We start from the raw sequence: 14,984 nt of genomic DNA, 5'->3' as shown, positions 1-14,984 counted from the left end.
ATGGAGACCAGCGAGTCTTCAAATGAAGGCTACACTGATGGAGCAGACAACAGTGCTTGCCACCTGGTAGAATGTCGTAAGGACATTCTTTCACCCCGATGGGGCGCATGACCTGAATCCACCCCCTAGAAAACATCCACCAAAGACACAGAAACACTTTACAGAATAGCTGGTCTAGAACATTCTAAAATGTTAAGGCCTTAGAAGTCCAAGGTAAACCAAACTGTTCAGGCTGAGCTTTAGTAAGCAAACACACCATCGTCATTACTCTTGGGGTGGGACCTGTGTCTACCCAAAGCACTACTTCTAGAACCTCATTGAGACCTGAGGACTACAGGGTGATTATGCATCAATATCGATCTCTGAATATCAATACAGTACTGTTCTTCTTTTCAGTGTTCTTATAAGACACACACCCGGGAGAGATGGGATGCGAAGTCGGCAATTCACCCTTGAGACAGTTCAATTGGTGCAGAGCTTACCACACAAGCGCGAGAACCTGAGTTTGATGCCCAGCACCCACATGCCAATGACCACGTGCATTCAGGACCCCTGGGGCTCACTGGCCAACCAGGATAGACTGTCTGAGAGTACCAGCTTCCGTGAAAGACGGCTTCAAAAACCCACGGCGGAGCTCAATAAAGGAATATATACAACAAAGACCTCTGATTTCCCCAGTCATGCACACACATGTGTGTGCATACCCACCTGCACACAAACACACCAACACATGCCTGTGCGTACACTATACACAAATACACAAAATTGAATAAATGTTTAAAAGTTAAAATAAACCTTCTTTACTTAGAAGGCATTTACCTGATAGATTAATTGATTGAGAAGTTTTCTTAAAACGAAAGTAGGTTTCTGTTGAGACTAGAGCCCAGATTAAATTGTAAGCACCTATCATATGTGTTTTATAGTCTCTACCACCTGTTTTGACTTCGTCATGACATGAAAATCTTCATTAATTTCACTTATGATCACCATCCACAAATACTGCATATAAATTAGATTTTTCCCCAAATATTTCATTGTCACCATATTATGGATAGTAACACATAGCATTAGATAAGCTGTATTATTTATTTTCTTTAGAATAGTAGTTTAAGGGACATATTAGATGGAAAAATTAAAATTTATTAAAGCTGTTTACAGTGCCCAAAAAAAGACTCCAAGTCTGATAAGAGACCATTGCTTTACAAAAGAAATTTTAGCTAGTGAATATTGAATTACCATGCTTCCTTCCTTGAAAGTAAATCATGTATAATTTATTTGGGGTAGTAAAACAGCATATCATAGTGGCTGTCAGTTCCTGTTCATTGTGATTTAAAATTCAATTCTCGATGACTGTGTATTCTATCGGAAATGATTGATTTTGCAAGACAAGTCATATGTGCTTATTGAAAATTTCGACTTAAGGATCGGGCTTTCCAACCAGTCAGTTAAGTAAGCTCTGCTTCCCATGGCAACATCCGCCTTTTACAAGTGATTCATCAAGAGCACAGGAAAATCAGTGTACTTTGACAAATGAAGACCAATCAAGTCCTCCTCCGCAACAGCTCAAGGAAAAGGGTGGGGATGGGCGCGGCTTCCTGACCACTCCGTTACTAGGCAACGGGATGCTGGGGCTTGAAAGGGCAGAGCTGAACGCTTGGGGCAAGGCAGTTGATAGAGAGATCTTAAGCAACAGAAATGAGCCCCGGTAAGAGCGATCCAGGAGGCTGTCTTCGAGGGGGGAGCTGTGGGAAGTGGAGGATACTGAAGCTACACCCGGGTCCCCTTGGCCCCCAAGCCTCTGGAGTTTCCCAGGTGGACCTGGAGCATGGACCTTCCTACCTCACATCCCCTGCTCAGACATTGAGAGAGCACCCGCTTGCCCCCTAGCTACAGCCTCCAGCTCTGCTACAGAGTCAGTGTCTCTACCTGACCCCATCGCGCCCTCCGGTGGCCACCGAGGGTGTGGGCGACCCGAATCTCTTCCCCGTTTCCTCACCTTCCCAGGCTACCTTCCAGCTCCTCGCCAAAAGCTGTGCTCGGTTCTGTTCCAGAAAAGCATCTTAAGGAAGAGGATGAAGTTGACTCCGTTCTCCTGTCAGCATCCAAGATCCTGAATTCCTCTGAGGGGGTAAAAGAGTGTGGGGTCAGTGAACCAGGTAAACTCTCTGGGTGGAAAAGAAAAAAAGCGGAGGTTTTGCTGTTTTATTTTGGTTTGGTTTGGTTTGGTTTGTTTGGTTTGGTTTCAGTTTCAGACTGAAACATGTTATAAAGTCAGGAAACAGTGTCCAGGCAGCCTGATTCCATAGCTGACTAACTTGCATGACAAAGTGTAGTTGGTTTTCTTTTCACTCTTTGCTCTTTGGGAGCTTGCCACCCAGCTCCCAAATGAATTTATGGAGTCTTATTCTTACTTATCAATGCCCAGCCTGAGTTTGGCTTCTTTCAAACCAGCTTTTCTTAACCTAAATTATCCCACTTACCTTTTGTCTCTGGGCTTTTATCTTTCTCTATTCTATATACCTTTCTTTACTTCTTACTCCGTGGTTGGCTGTGTAGCTGTGTGGCTGGCCCCTAACATCCTCTCTCCTCCTTTAATTGCTCCTCTTCTTTTCTCTTTCGATTTATTTTCTCTTCCTGCCAGCCCCACCTATCTCTCTTCTGCCTCGCTATTGGCTGTTCTGCTCTGTATTAGACTAATCAGGGTTTTTAGACAGGCAAAGTGACACAGCTTCGCAGAGTTAAGCAAATGCAACAGAATTCTAGGAATGCAACACATCTTTGCATCATTAAACAAACGTTCCACAGCATAAACAAATGTTGCACATCTTAAACTAATATTGCACAATAGTGAAGTGTACTCTGACTCACAGGGCTTCTACAGAACTCACTAGTACTGTCACAGCCAAGCTAAGGTTTGCACTTGAAAATTATTCTATGTAGCTCTTTAAAACTCGCCTTGTTCCACTCTTTCTGTAGTCAGGCACACACTTAACACTTTTTGCACATATTCAATATGACAGAATTTTCTGCAGGCTTGGGAATAAACTCCCCTTGTCTTTATTATAAAAAAGGTCATCCCAATGATAATTAAGTCATTTTTTTAAATTTCAACACTTAAATACAAAACAGAAAATAAAAACTGAGTATAAACACTATTTTTTAATATTTATTTATTATATATATAATATTCTGTGTGTATGCCTGCAGGCCAGCAGAGGGCACCAGATCACAACAGATGGTTGTGAGCCACCATGTGGTTGCTTGGAATTGAACTCAGGACCTTTGGAAGAGCAAGCAATGCTCTTAACCTCTGAGCCATCTTTCCAGCCCTCTAAACACTATTTCTTACATTCTCAATGGATAATAAACTTCTTCAAGGGCAGGGCCATATCCTCCACTCCCTGTCAGTGCCTCCCAGTATCCTGCATTTAGCAAAAACTTAGGAAATGCTGAAATGTGGTTCTGTGTTGACCCCTATGGGTCTCTATTCATTCCCTTCCAATTCAAAAATCATACAGGTCCATGTGGCATTTCGAGCACTATTGAATTTTAAGAATACCTTTCCTTAGGAACAAGATACACCCAAAGACTCATAAGAAATACAAAAGGTTCTCTTATTACCCTTAAAAATAAGTGAGTCCAATTTCCTCCCTACTTGCTGCCTGCACTAGATCATCAGAACGCTGCTGAAGAAAATACTCATTTTTGAGTCATATCGTGCCGCTAAAGCGAGCCGCTTAATGCTATGTGGAGCATTTGCTTTATTGCCAAAAATAAATCCTTTTTCCAATCCTCCCTCCCAAGATAATTATGTCATTTCTCTCCACACACCCTCTCAACTCATCGCATCATCTCATGGTATCTGAAAAGGTAGAAACAACCAGAACAAAATTCCCTCATCCTTATCCTTCACATTTACCAAGTTCCCTTCTTCCCATCTCAGGGGAAGAATCACTCCTGCTCAATCAATGACTAGTTCATCTAGATCCCACAGCCAGAGTCCCTCGGCCGTGGCCTCCCTCCTTCTCTGGGAACCACTCCTTCTTGATATGTTTTCAGCCAGCAAGCATGTTAGACTCTCCAATAGCTAGAATAAATATTGAGTTAAAAATAAATCCCCCTGGGCTGGCAAGATGGCCTGCCAGGTGATGGGTTTGCTGCCATGCTTACCAGCTTGAGCTCAGTCCCCAGGGAGGAGGAGAGAACCAACTTCCAGTTTGTTCTCTGATCTTCCCATGCACCTCTTGGCTTGTGAGCATGTGCACACACTAAGTAAGTAAATATACTTTTCAAATTTTTCTTGTCCACACGTCTTCTAGTGTGAACCCCATCCTACTGTAATTCCTTTTCCATAGCACAGTAAAATTCCAAAAAGGTTGGCCATACTTGGGGGCTGCAAATCTTCATATCACATTCTCACTAAAAGCCATGTTTATCAGTGCTTCATTAAGCTCTCCCCCAAAACTGCCTTTATCTAGGATGGCAGCCACACCCACATTGCCCATCAGTGTTGGGCCCGTAAATGACATATCCAATGGGGTAGTGGATGTTTCTCATAGACAACTTAATTTTCTTAAAGAGGTTGGTTCTCTCTCTCTCTTAAAATATGAACAAAGGCTTTCAGCATACTTCCCCAAAATGTCCCCACCTGTGCCAATTTCTACCCTGGTCCTGGATCTACAGCCCCAGGGAACAGATCACTGTGGATCGTGGAAAGGATGTGATAAGAAATCATCTACAGGGGCTAGAGAGGTGGCTCAGCAGCTAAGAGCACTTGCTTCTCTTCTGGGGGACCCATGGGTTCGATTCCCCACACCCACATGGTGACTCAATTATCTATAACTCAAGCTCAGGAAATCTAATGCCTTCCTCTGACCTGGGGTACCAACCATACCTATGGTGCACAGACGTCTATGCAGGAAAAATGTCCAGATACATAGAAAGGTTTCAAAAACAAGCCATCTACACTATGTCAAAGAAAACAGCAATTCTAAACAGAATGGTCACATTTAAATAGATATTTGTGTGATGAGGAGCTATGCAATTATACTGTGATCAAAAATGGAGGAAGATGGACAAAAAATATAGAAGAGTAACGTATATAAATCTCATTGTTCTTTCTTAAGAACCTATTATTTACTGTTCCACTTTGATCTATTCAATTTACTAAATATTATATATAATGTAAACACAACACTATTGTTTATTTTGTTTTGTTTTTCTTATTTTGGTTTTTCGAGACAGGGTTTCTCTGTAGCTTTGGAGCCTGTCCTGGAACTAGCTCTGTAGACCAGGCTGACCTCGAACTCACAGAGATCCACCTGCCTCTGCCTCCCGAGTTCTGGGATTAAAGGCGTGTGCCACGACTGCCCAGCTAACACTATTGTTTAAAAGAGAGCTTTGTGGAAACTATGGCTACAGAACAGAATGTGAGATTCATAAGACTCCACTGCAGAACTAATCTTAGTAGAAAATACGAAGAGTAGAAAATTAGTATGTGCCCGGGGAAAATTTCCTCATCTTTCTTGGCGAGGAGTAAGTCAACTGAGAATACAGTGGAAATATATGTTTTCAAGTTATTAACATTTTTCTTGGTATATTTTAATACATTGTCATTTTGACTGGCATATACTAAGTATACATATTTATGGGATACACTGAAATCTTTAATTACATGTATACGGTGTAATGATTATTTTAAGAAAATTGGTGCGTCTAACCCATCAGATGTTTATCATTTTTTTGCTGTGAACATTTCCATTCTTCCAGCTATTATGAAATAATCCATTAATTCTTATCAATTATAACCACCCCCTATTAACCACCCTCTCTGTCCCTCACACACTTTCCCAGTCTTTGGTAACCAGCAATCATTTCTCCACTTTTTACATATGTGTGAAAGCAACTACATGTGTACAGACATGCATGCAGGCAAAATGCCCATACACATGAACTTTAAAGTATAAAATTTCACTTTCTTCCAACATTGTGTAAGAGATCCTCTTTCTCCATATCCTCCCTCTTCTAATTACATTCATGCTTTTGTGTGTGTGTGTGTGTGTGTGTGTGTGTGTGTGTGTGTGTACACAAAGAGAGAGCTGAAGGGTTGTCTAAAATTGGTTCTGTGTGGCAGGCTTCTATATGATATCATTGGTTTTTGGTTTGTTTTGTTTTTTCATAGCCACTATGAGTACACTAGAACAAGTTTGTTTAGAGTCTAAACTCTTTGGAATGCTTTCCCACCTTGATCTCAGCTTCCCAAGAGAGGCAGAAATGAGCAGTATGCAGGTAAGCTCTCTAGCCCTCCCGTCCTCCGACTAAAGACAGGATTCTTGAGTTGACCACACATCTCCAGGTTCTGAACTAATATTGCCTTGTTAGGGATGAGGACCAAAATGGCAAAGGGGATGTCTGCACTTGACAACCAGCTTCTGTGCCTCTGATGGATCCCTAATCCAAAAGAGAGGATTCGGAGGCCTGTTTGAGGACCTACTCTGAGGACAGACGCTGTCATTCATAATTCTCACTTCGTCAGCAAGCAAGAACACTTTGACTTCTTAACTTAAAAAATGTTTTAAGGCAAGCAAGTTACCTGCCACATGGATGAGTGTACATAGTCTCTCCTCTGCTACCCATCCACAAACAGCCTCCGGGAAGGTGCCAAGCCTGTGACGTCACTATCATCCTAAGGAGCCTGAGGACTTCTGTTCACTATCTGTTGATTTTAGAGTGTCCGAGGAAAACAGAATAGTCAGCTACTGAGCAGGAGAAAAATTCTTCAGTGACAAAACCTAAGAGAACAAGATCAGCTCGGCGCTAGTTACCGCCTCCCCGCCCCGCCCCCACCGCGCCCCCACCCTGTTCCCACAGCAGGTCTCGCCAGCCTGCATAGATCAGCGTACTGAGCTGCGTGCTCCTCTTGGGCTGTAGCGTCAAGACCCCATGTGGTGTCTTGGGGGGATAGAGATGGGAATGGGTTTGTCAAGACTGGTGCGGCGTCATAGGACACAGTCATCTGAGCAGCAGAGAGGAGCAAAGGACATCCACTGCAATGGGGGAGGCTCTTCCCACAACAGGGGGCAGGGTAGATGCTCGCCTTGAGGACACAGACATTGATAGGGAAGTGTTCCTGTTTTTACATGGTGAAGAAGGGCCAAAGGAATGCACACAAACAACCTTCCCCAGGACAAAGTGGGGACTTTATAGAACTTTGCCCGAGAGCACGGCCCGTCCTGCACATCCAGCTCGTTTCCATGACTCGGGGAGATCACCGCACTGCAATTTCACAAAATTAAGACCTGTATAGTCCATTTACTAAAGGCCTTCCAGTCTTCCACAGCATTATTAACGGTTGGAGCTATTTGAAATTTTGAGACATTGCAAGTTAGTGGTTTCTTTTTTTTTTTTTTTTTTTTTTTTGGTTTTTCAAGACAGGGTTTCTCTGTGGCTTTGGAGCCTGTCCTGGAACTAGCTCTGTAGACCAGGCTGGTCTCGAAAGTTAGTGGTTTCTTATAAAAGTAAGAGCATTTGCCATAACCCCAAGTAAGTATTTTCTTTTTTTAATTTTTAAAATTTTGTAAATATAAAACCTATTTATATTTAAATAATATATTTAAATGAATTTATAATATATAGTGTATAATATACTACAGTTTATGATATACTATATATATACTTAATATTTATATATAAAGGTGTGGTGAGCCACACTTTTAATCCCAACACTCAGAAGGCAGAAATATGTGAATCTCTGTGAGTTCAAGGCCTGCCTGGTCTATATAGTGAGTTCCAAAACAGCCAGGGTTACATAGTGACCTGTCTCAAAAGAAAGAAAGAAAGAAAGAAAGAAAGAAAGAAAGAAAGAAAGAAAGAAAGAAAGAAAGAAAGAAGGAAGGAAGGAAGGAAGGAAGGAAGGAAGGAAGGAAAGAAAGAAAGAAAGAAAGAAAGAAAGAAAGAAAGAAAGAAAGAAAGAAAGAAAGAAAGAAAGAAAAAAAGAAAGAAAGAAAGAATATGGGCTGCTGAGATGGTTCAGTGGGCACGGGTGCTTGCTACCAAGCCTGACAAACTGGGTTTGATCCTCAGACCCAGGTGGTGGAAGGAAACACTGGCTACTGAAAGTTTGCTTCTGAACCCCACACACAAAGCCACGTGTGCACCAATCCTCCCGTGCCATGGTGCAATCGTAGGGGCCAGAGGACAAGCTTGTGGGGGGGGGAGCCCACCTTCCATCCTTCCATGGGTTCCAGAATCAAACTCAGACAGGCAGGTCTGAGCAGCAAGCACTCAGTCATCTCCCTGTCCCCACAGGTAGGTGCTTCTTAGAGAGCTGACTTAGATTTAATGTGTGACTAAGAAAATGTAAGTATCAAGCCTTCCCATCCTCTCCATCTCATTACCTGAGTTAAGAGAGTGCTTTTCACAGCCGCTCCTGTGGAAAAAGATGTTTGGCATTAAATGATGCACAGTCTTTGTTTTGCTCCTTAGAATATGGCCGCATATCAGAACCAGAAAATCAAATCCAACCACAGTCAGCACTGAAAGTGAGTGTTTCGTTTAATTATGTGAAAATCCTTCCTAAACAAACACTGGGTCTTCCACACTAGCCTCACAAAAACGTCCATGAACACGCTCAGAGTCAGCAGCACAGCTGGAGTCCGCTGACTCGTGGGATACTGTTTGGAAAGCAAGCCACACTGGGGGGGGATGTTCTTTCAATCATAGCAATTGAAGACCGTGTTTGGCCCCCTGAAAGTGTCCTTCTGACCCTTTGTGCAACCTCTTATAGGCCCTCCAGCATCAGCTGCAGTCGTTTCAAGCTCTGCGGATGCAGACTCTACAGAACGTCAGCATGGTATGATTGCTGTAGTCCCTACATAAGAAATCTCCTAGTTTAAGGTACCAGCCCGTCTACTGACCTCATCAGTAGCCAGTTGTTAGGTAGATGCCGAGTTCGATGTATCCTAGGTGGACATGCATTTCAGGCTTGAAATTTATTTGGAGTGAACTACATCCTCCCATATTTTTGGATGTGAGGCAGAAAGAAAAGGCACTCATGTTTAAAGTGCTACCTAGGACAGACATGGCTCAGTTGTTGAGAGTTTGCCTAACATGTGCAGAGTCTTGGGTTTGATCCTGACACTGCAAATACATACATACACACACATACATACATACATACATGCACATACATACATACACACATACATACATACACATATATACACACACACACATACATACACATATATATACACACACATACATACATGCACATACATACACACACATATGTACATGCACATACATACATACATGCACACACATACATGCATACATGCACATACATACATACACATATATACATACATGCATACATATATACATACACACAGTCTACAAATAGAGACTCTAAAATGTAAACACAAATTAAAAGTGGCTCTGGGGGTAAGTGTCCTCTGTCACCTGTGTCACTGAAGAGCCTTAGAACAGTCCTTAGAACAGCCACTTCTGGTGACATGATTCCTATGATCAAGACTCTGGCCATCAGGCACAAGTCTCAGCCACACCTTGGTCTGCTTTCCGGGACAGTGGGCCGTCCAGTGCCACATCCTAGAAAAGGGGTTGAAAGGAACTCCAAATCTTTGTCCTTCTAGGCTCAACTCAGGAGAAGGAGAGGGAGAGGTAAAGGAAGGGAAAGGGGAGAAAGAGGAGACACTTCGCTCTCATAATAGGTTATACTAAGGTCCCTTGCTCTGATTCCGAGTGCCGTAGACTGGTTCAGAAGCAATTCATGACCATCACTCTCTAGGGAGAGACTCAGTGCTGAGTCACGGACCCAGCCTTGCAGCTAAAGGCAGAACCGGTGCCATCATCAAAAGCACACAGCCTTCACCTGGAGAAATTAGACCAGAGCAGAGGATGCATGTCAGGCACACCACATACCACATGGCCTCACTAAAGTCCTGGCATCAACTGTGACTTGACGTCCTCGTACAGAAAACAAGCGCATGGAAGTGGAAGACCAAGCTCTGCCCCGGTGACAGACGCGTTCTGTCTTGAGGATGGGTGTCCAAGATTTCTTATTTACTCCACGATGTAAAAAGTATATCCTCTAAAATTATTACTATTTTTTTTTGTTTTTTTCGAGACAAGGTTTATCTGTAGCTTTGGTGCCTGTCCTGGAACTAGCTCCTGTAGACCAGGCTGGCCTTGAACTCACAGAGATCCACCTGCCTCTGCCTCCCTAGTGCAGGGATTAAAGGCGTGCGCCACCATCGCCTGGCTTAGAATTTTTTAAACATAGATCATAAAATTTTACTGCTTTACCAAGTACTTATTTCCGCATTTTTTTTTCTTAAAAGTCCTTTAATGACAAATATTGCCATGGCCAAGAACTTTTTCCGAGCAGGACACGTAAAGGTGTCTTTCAACTGTGTGCTTCTGCAGATAGACAAGCTCCCAGATCTGAATTCAAATCCTAACATTCTCCATTTGTCTTTCAAAGGTACAGTCTGAAATCAGCGAGATATTGAACAAAAGTATTGTTGAAGTAGAGACCCCACAACTGAACTCAGAAAAAACTGTAGTATTCAGCATGCGCCCTGAAAGGGATCTGGTACGTTTTCCTTTAAAAGAAATCATTCCTCTCTCAGTATTTAAAAATTATCCCTACAACTGGTTTGTCTTCACCTTTCCGTTCTCTCTTTCTTCACTGGAACAATGGATGTTCAGAGAAGAAAATAAGGAAATATCTGTCCTGAAAAATTTTAAAGTGTGTTTATATCTGTACTCTAGAATTTGACTGTTTCTTTTAGGATGGTCTGAGAGGCCTCTCCCTTCATCCAAAAAATTTATTTTCTTCTTCTTATGCCCAGGCAATGTTGAAGCATGCATGGGCAGCCCATATACAGCGGTTCTGTTGAACTTGTTCATATTGGGTTTTATGGTCTAAATTGATGAGGATAATTGACAAGTCCCTTCCTCAAGAGGACACCCGAACTCATTACAGATGGTTGTGAGCCACCATGTGGTTGCTGGGAATCGAACTCAGGACCTTTAGTCTGCTGAGCCATGTAGATGCTGAAAATTCCAAAGTAAATGCAAGGCACTTTGGGTAGCCTGCCTCTTTGGAGGGGACTAACAAACCAGGACTGAATTTTATAGGAAAGCTCCAAACTAGAGTGGCCAATATTATCCATGCTAGCTAGGAAATCACATTTCCAAGACACTTGCGGTCCTAAAGTCACCCTTTCAAGACCAGGAATGAAAGCAAAAAGCTAACAAATAGCCCAGCAGCAGAAGCACTTGCTTCCCCTGAGTTCCCATGTGGCCTTCCTCCCTAGCATGATGCATTCACTACATTTCTACATCTGACATTAAGAGGTTGAACCACGTATCACCCTTTAAGGGAGGAAGTGCAATTATAAAGCACTCTGTGAAGGCCAGAGTTGTGGATCTCAAGATAGTTGGTGCTATTTTGTTCCTGCCCTGCTAGAAAGATGAGGTGCACACACACACACACACACACACACACACTCTTCTTTAATTAGTAGATAGAATAATTTGGTTGTACACATAAATCGACCCCAAATTATATTTTAATTTCTTGGTCACGTGGCAAGGAACAATGTATTTATAGTATATTTTCTCTTGCCGCTAGCCTAATGAGAAGCAAGAAGAAATGCTTTCTATCAAGAAAAGTCATTTTGAGGACCCTAAGACTCTTCATTCATTGGCAGAAAATGTTAGTAGTAATAATAGCAGCAGTATCTCTCAAAGCATAAATATTCCACCCCAGATACAGGTCAAAGACATGTTACCTCTGGAGAGTCTGAGAACTGCCGCACATAACCCACCTCCCAACACAGCAGTGGGCGCTTTGGACCAGCCTGACACAGTGAAGATTCTCAGTCTTCATGGGATTCTACCGCCCGTTCCCCAGACTGTGCCGCCTCACACTGTGCCTGTGACTCTGGATAAATCCACAATCACCGCACCTTTTCAGAAGCATGAATTTTGTGAGAACCTAGATGATATCTGTCACTCTATTAAACAGATGAAAGAAGAGCTTCAAAAGTCGAGCGACAGGGAGCTGGCGCTTACAAATGAACTTCACACTTTCCAGGCAGATGCAAATACGCAAAGTCACGCGAGATACGAGCTGTTTCCCATTCAGAGTTCAAAACTGAACTTTATTCAGGAAACAAACGTGGAAGGTAACCTAAGTGAAGACCTCAAGTCAAAGAGAATTTCTGAATTAGAAGCTTTAGTGAGTAAATTACTCCCACTCAGGGAAACAGTGTCAACATTGCATTTAAATTTTTGTAGGAAATGTAAAAAATTATCTAGGAATGAAATATGCCGGGGGAAAAGGAATGAGAAAAGTAAAGACATCCCTATCACCAGCAAGAATATTGTGGATTTAAAATTCCACTCCCGAGCTCCAAGGCACACTTTGTCATTCCTTGACCCAGTAAAACACGAAAGGAAGGACAAAGAAGAACAACCACTTGCAGTGAACCAAGGATCGATAACGTTTGAAACGGAGAAGACACCCAAAGACACCTGTGTCACTGAGCAGTGTGTTGCCAAGATTCACTACCTACAGAATTACCTAAAAGAATCCATGCAGAACCAGAAAAAAGTGACAGAACTGGAGAATGAAAACCTGGCCCTTAGGACCAAAATGAAGCCCCTCATCTTCACCACCCAATCGCTGATACAGAGGGTTGAAACCTACGAAAAGCAGTTGAGGTCTCTGGTTGAAGAAAAGAGCGTCCTCCAGGCCAAGTTAGCTAAAGCGGCGGAAGAAAACAACGGCTGCCTCAGGGAACTGAAGAAAATCGTCAGCACCTACAACGTCCTCCAAGGCCAACACAAAATGCTAGAGGAAAAAAACAGTCAACTTTCCCTGGAAAAGCAACAGATGACAGAAACAGTGGATCACTTGAAGGGTAGGGACCACAAGTCCCAAAACGACATGGCCGTTCTCAAAAACGAAAACAATAGAATGAATATAGAAATAGAAGCAATGAAAACGAACATGCTGCTGCTACAAGACGAAAGAGAAATGCTAGAAAAAAACATGTACCAACTCCTGAAAGACAGAGGCTCGCTGGAGAGCGACCTGAAGGAGAGCGAGCTGGAGATGCTACAGCTAAAGGAGAAAGAGAGACTGGCTAAAGCCGAACAGCAGTCTCTTCTGCACATGCTCGAAGCGGCTAAAACCGAAAATCGGAATCTCGAGGCAACATTACAAGAGTCGGCTTCTGCCAGGCAGACCCTGGAAAGAGAACTGGAGGCCTTCCAAACCTACCAGTCGGCTGCGGAAGAGAATCTCCGGAAAGAAATCAAAAGTGCCAAATCGGAGACGAGCATTTACAAAAACAACTTGGCGGAGATCAGCAAGGAATGTGAGATGTTATCCAAAATGGTCATGGAAATCAAGACGGACAACCAGATCCTGAAGGAGGAGCTTAAGAAACACAGCCAAGAGAACACCAAGTTTGAAAACAGCATCAGCCGGCTCACTGAAGACAAGGTGCTTCTGGAAAACTACGCGCGGAGCATAGAAAACGAGAGGGACACGTTGGAATTTGAGATGCGGAATCTTCAGCGAGAGTATCTGAGTCTAAGTGACAGAGTCTCCAGTCACAACAACAGCCCAACAAAGTCAGCTTCGATTTCAAGAAGAGAGAAATTCTACTTTGACAACCATGCTGCCTATGAAGACGCTTCCAGTCCTAGGAGTAGGCATTTGGCTCCCGATTTGAGAGGTGTGTGTGTTCTGACAGATAAGTAGCGGCACCCCTGAGATTCTTTTCAGTAGGGGCTGGAGAGATGGCTCAGCAGATGAGAGCATTGCAGGGGATTCAGTGACTTCACACAGACATACCCGCAGGCTAAACACCTATGTATTTAAAATAAAAGGCTCTTTTTACCTTATTAGCACTAACCAAAGTATAGAAATAAGAAGGGAGGCCTAGAGAGGTGACTCAGAGGTTAAGAGTGTAGTGTGCTCGCGGAAGACCCAAGTTTGGTTCCCAGCACCCATCCTTCTGCAAGACCAGGTCCAGGGGATCCAACACCCTCTTCCAGAGACACCTGCGACCACATCGGCAAACCCGCACACAGACACACATGACAAAAAATAAAACAATCTTTTTTGAAGGAAATAGAGAACATGAAGATGAATACAATGTAGTTTTGTAAGATTTTTTTTATCGGATTTGTTACATAATTAAATTATTTAGAAATTTTGTTTGCTAGATGCAATTCATGTTCTCCTTCTATTACATACCTACACTGAATGTGCACACAACACCTTTGGCAGAGAGACCGGCTCTTGAATCCTTATTGGAAATGATCTCAGCATTCACAGCTTTAAGACATTTGCTTTTCTTTTTCAGGGATTCCACATAAACTGTATCAACGGCTTCCATCCAAGATATGTAAATAAACTTCTAAAGATATCAGTGCTTTAAAAAGTTTTTTCCAAGTTATTTCCCCCCATAACAATAATATCGAAGTAACTTTTACCAGTGATACTAAAGACCGTACACATGATTAAACTAGTTTTAAAACAGACATTAGAATTGGATTAGCTCGTCAAGAACTGTGAAAAATCTGGTATTAGACTCTAAGATTAAAAGTCACGCTTCCACGGCTCCGTGGACGCTAGTGGAAGAATGAGGCTCTGGGTCAGAAAGAGAGGAGAGCCAGCTACTCGGAGCGATGGCCAGAGAAGCTTCCTGTCTGTACTGGTCCTCCAAACGGATTCCCACAGACAACTCAGAGAGTCACATAGCAGATGACATTGTGGCCAAGTAACCTGCCCTGTCTCAAAGGAGACCCAGTGTTGTATAAACACAGTTTGCCTTTGCTGTGCCGGACCACACTATCTTATCTATTTTGGCTTTGCAATTCCTTGTTGAATTCTATCAAATGTTTTTTTCTGCATTTATTGAAGCAATATTTTTCTCATA

The 14,984-nt window shown here is 42.7% G+C and overlaps 1 protein-coding gene across 1 annotated transcript; it reads left to right on the top strand.

Moving 5' to 3' along the window:
• On the top strand, positions 1-14,510 carry Ccdc110 (coiled-coil domain containing 110). The gene is given in 8 exon segments (XM_057752329.1): positions 1-76; positions 1,888-2,021; positions 2,024-2,156; positions 8,485-8,540; positions 8,786-8,851; positions 10,505-10,615; positions 11,660-13,775; positions 14,409-14,510. Coding segments are annotated over 8 exon segments (2,742 nt in total). The 3' UTR covers positions 14,459-14,510.
• The last annotated feature ends 474 nt before the right edge of the window (positions 14,511-14,984 follow it).

Source organism: Chionomys nivalis, chromosome 20 (genome assembly GCF_950005125.1).
Source record: "Chionomys nivalis chromosome 20, mChiNiv1.1, whole genome shotgun sequence".
In the NCBI taxonomy this organism is placed as follows: domain Eukaryota; kingdom Metazoa; phylum Chordata; class Mammalia; order Rodentia; family Cricetidae; genus Chionomys; species Chionomys nivalis.
This window is presented reverse-complemented; position numbering and strand designations above follow the sequence as displayed.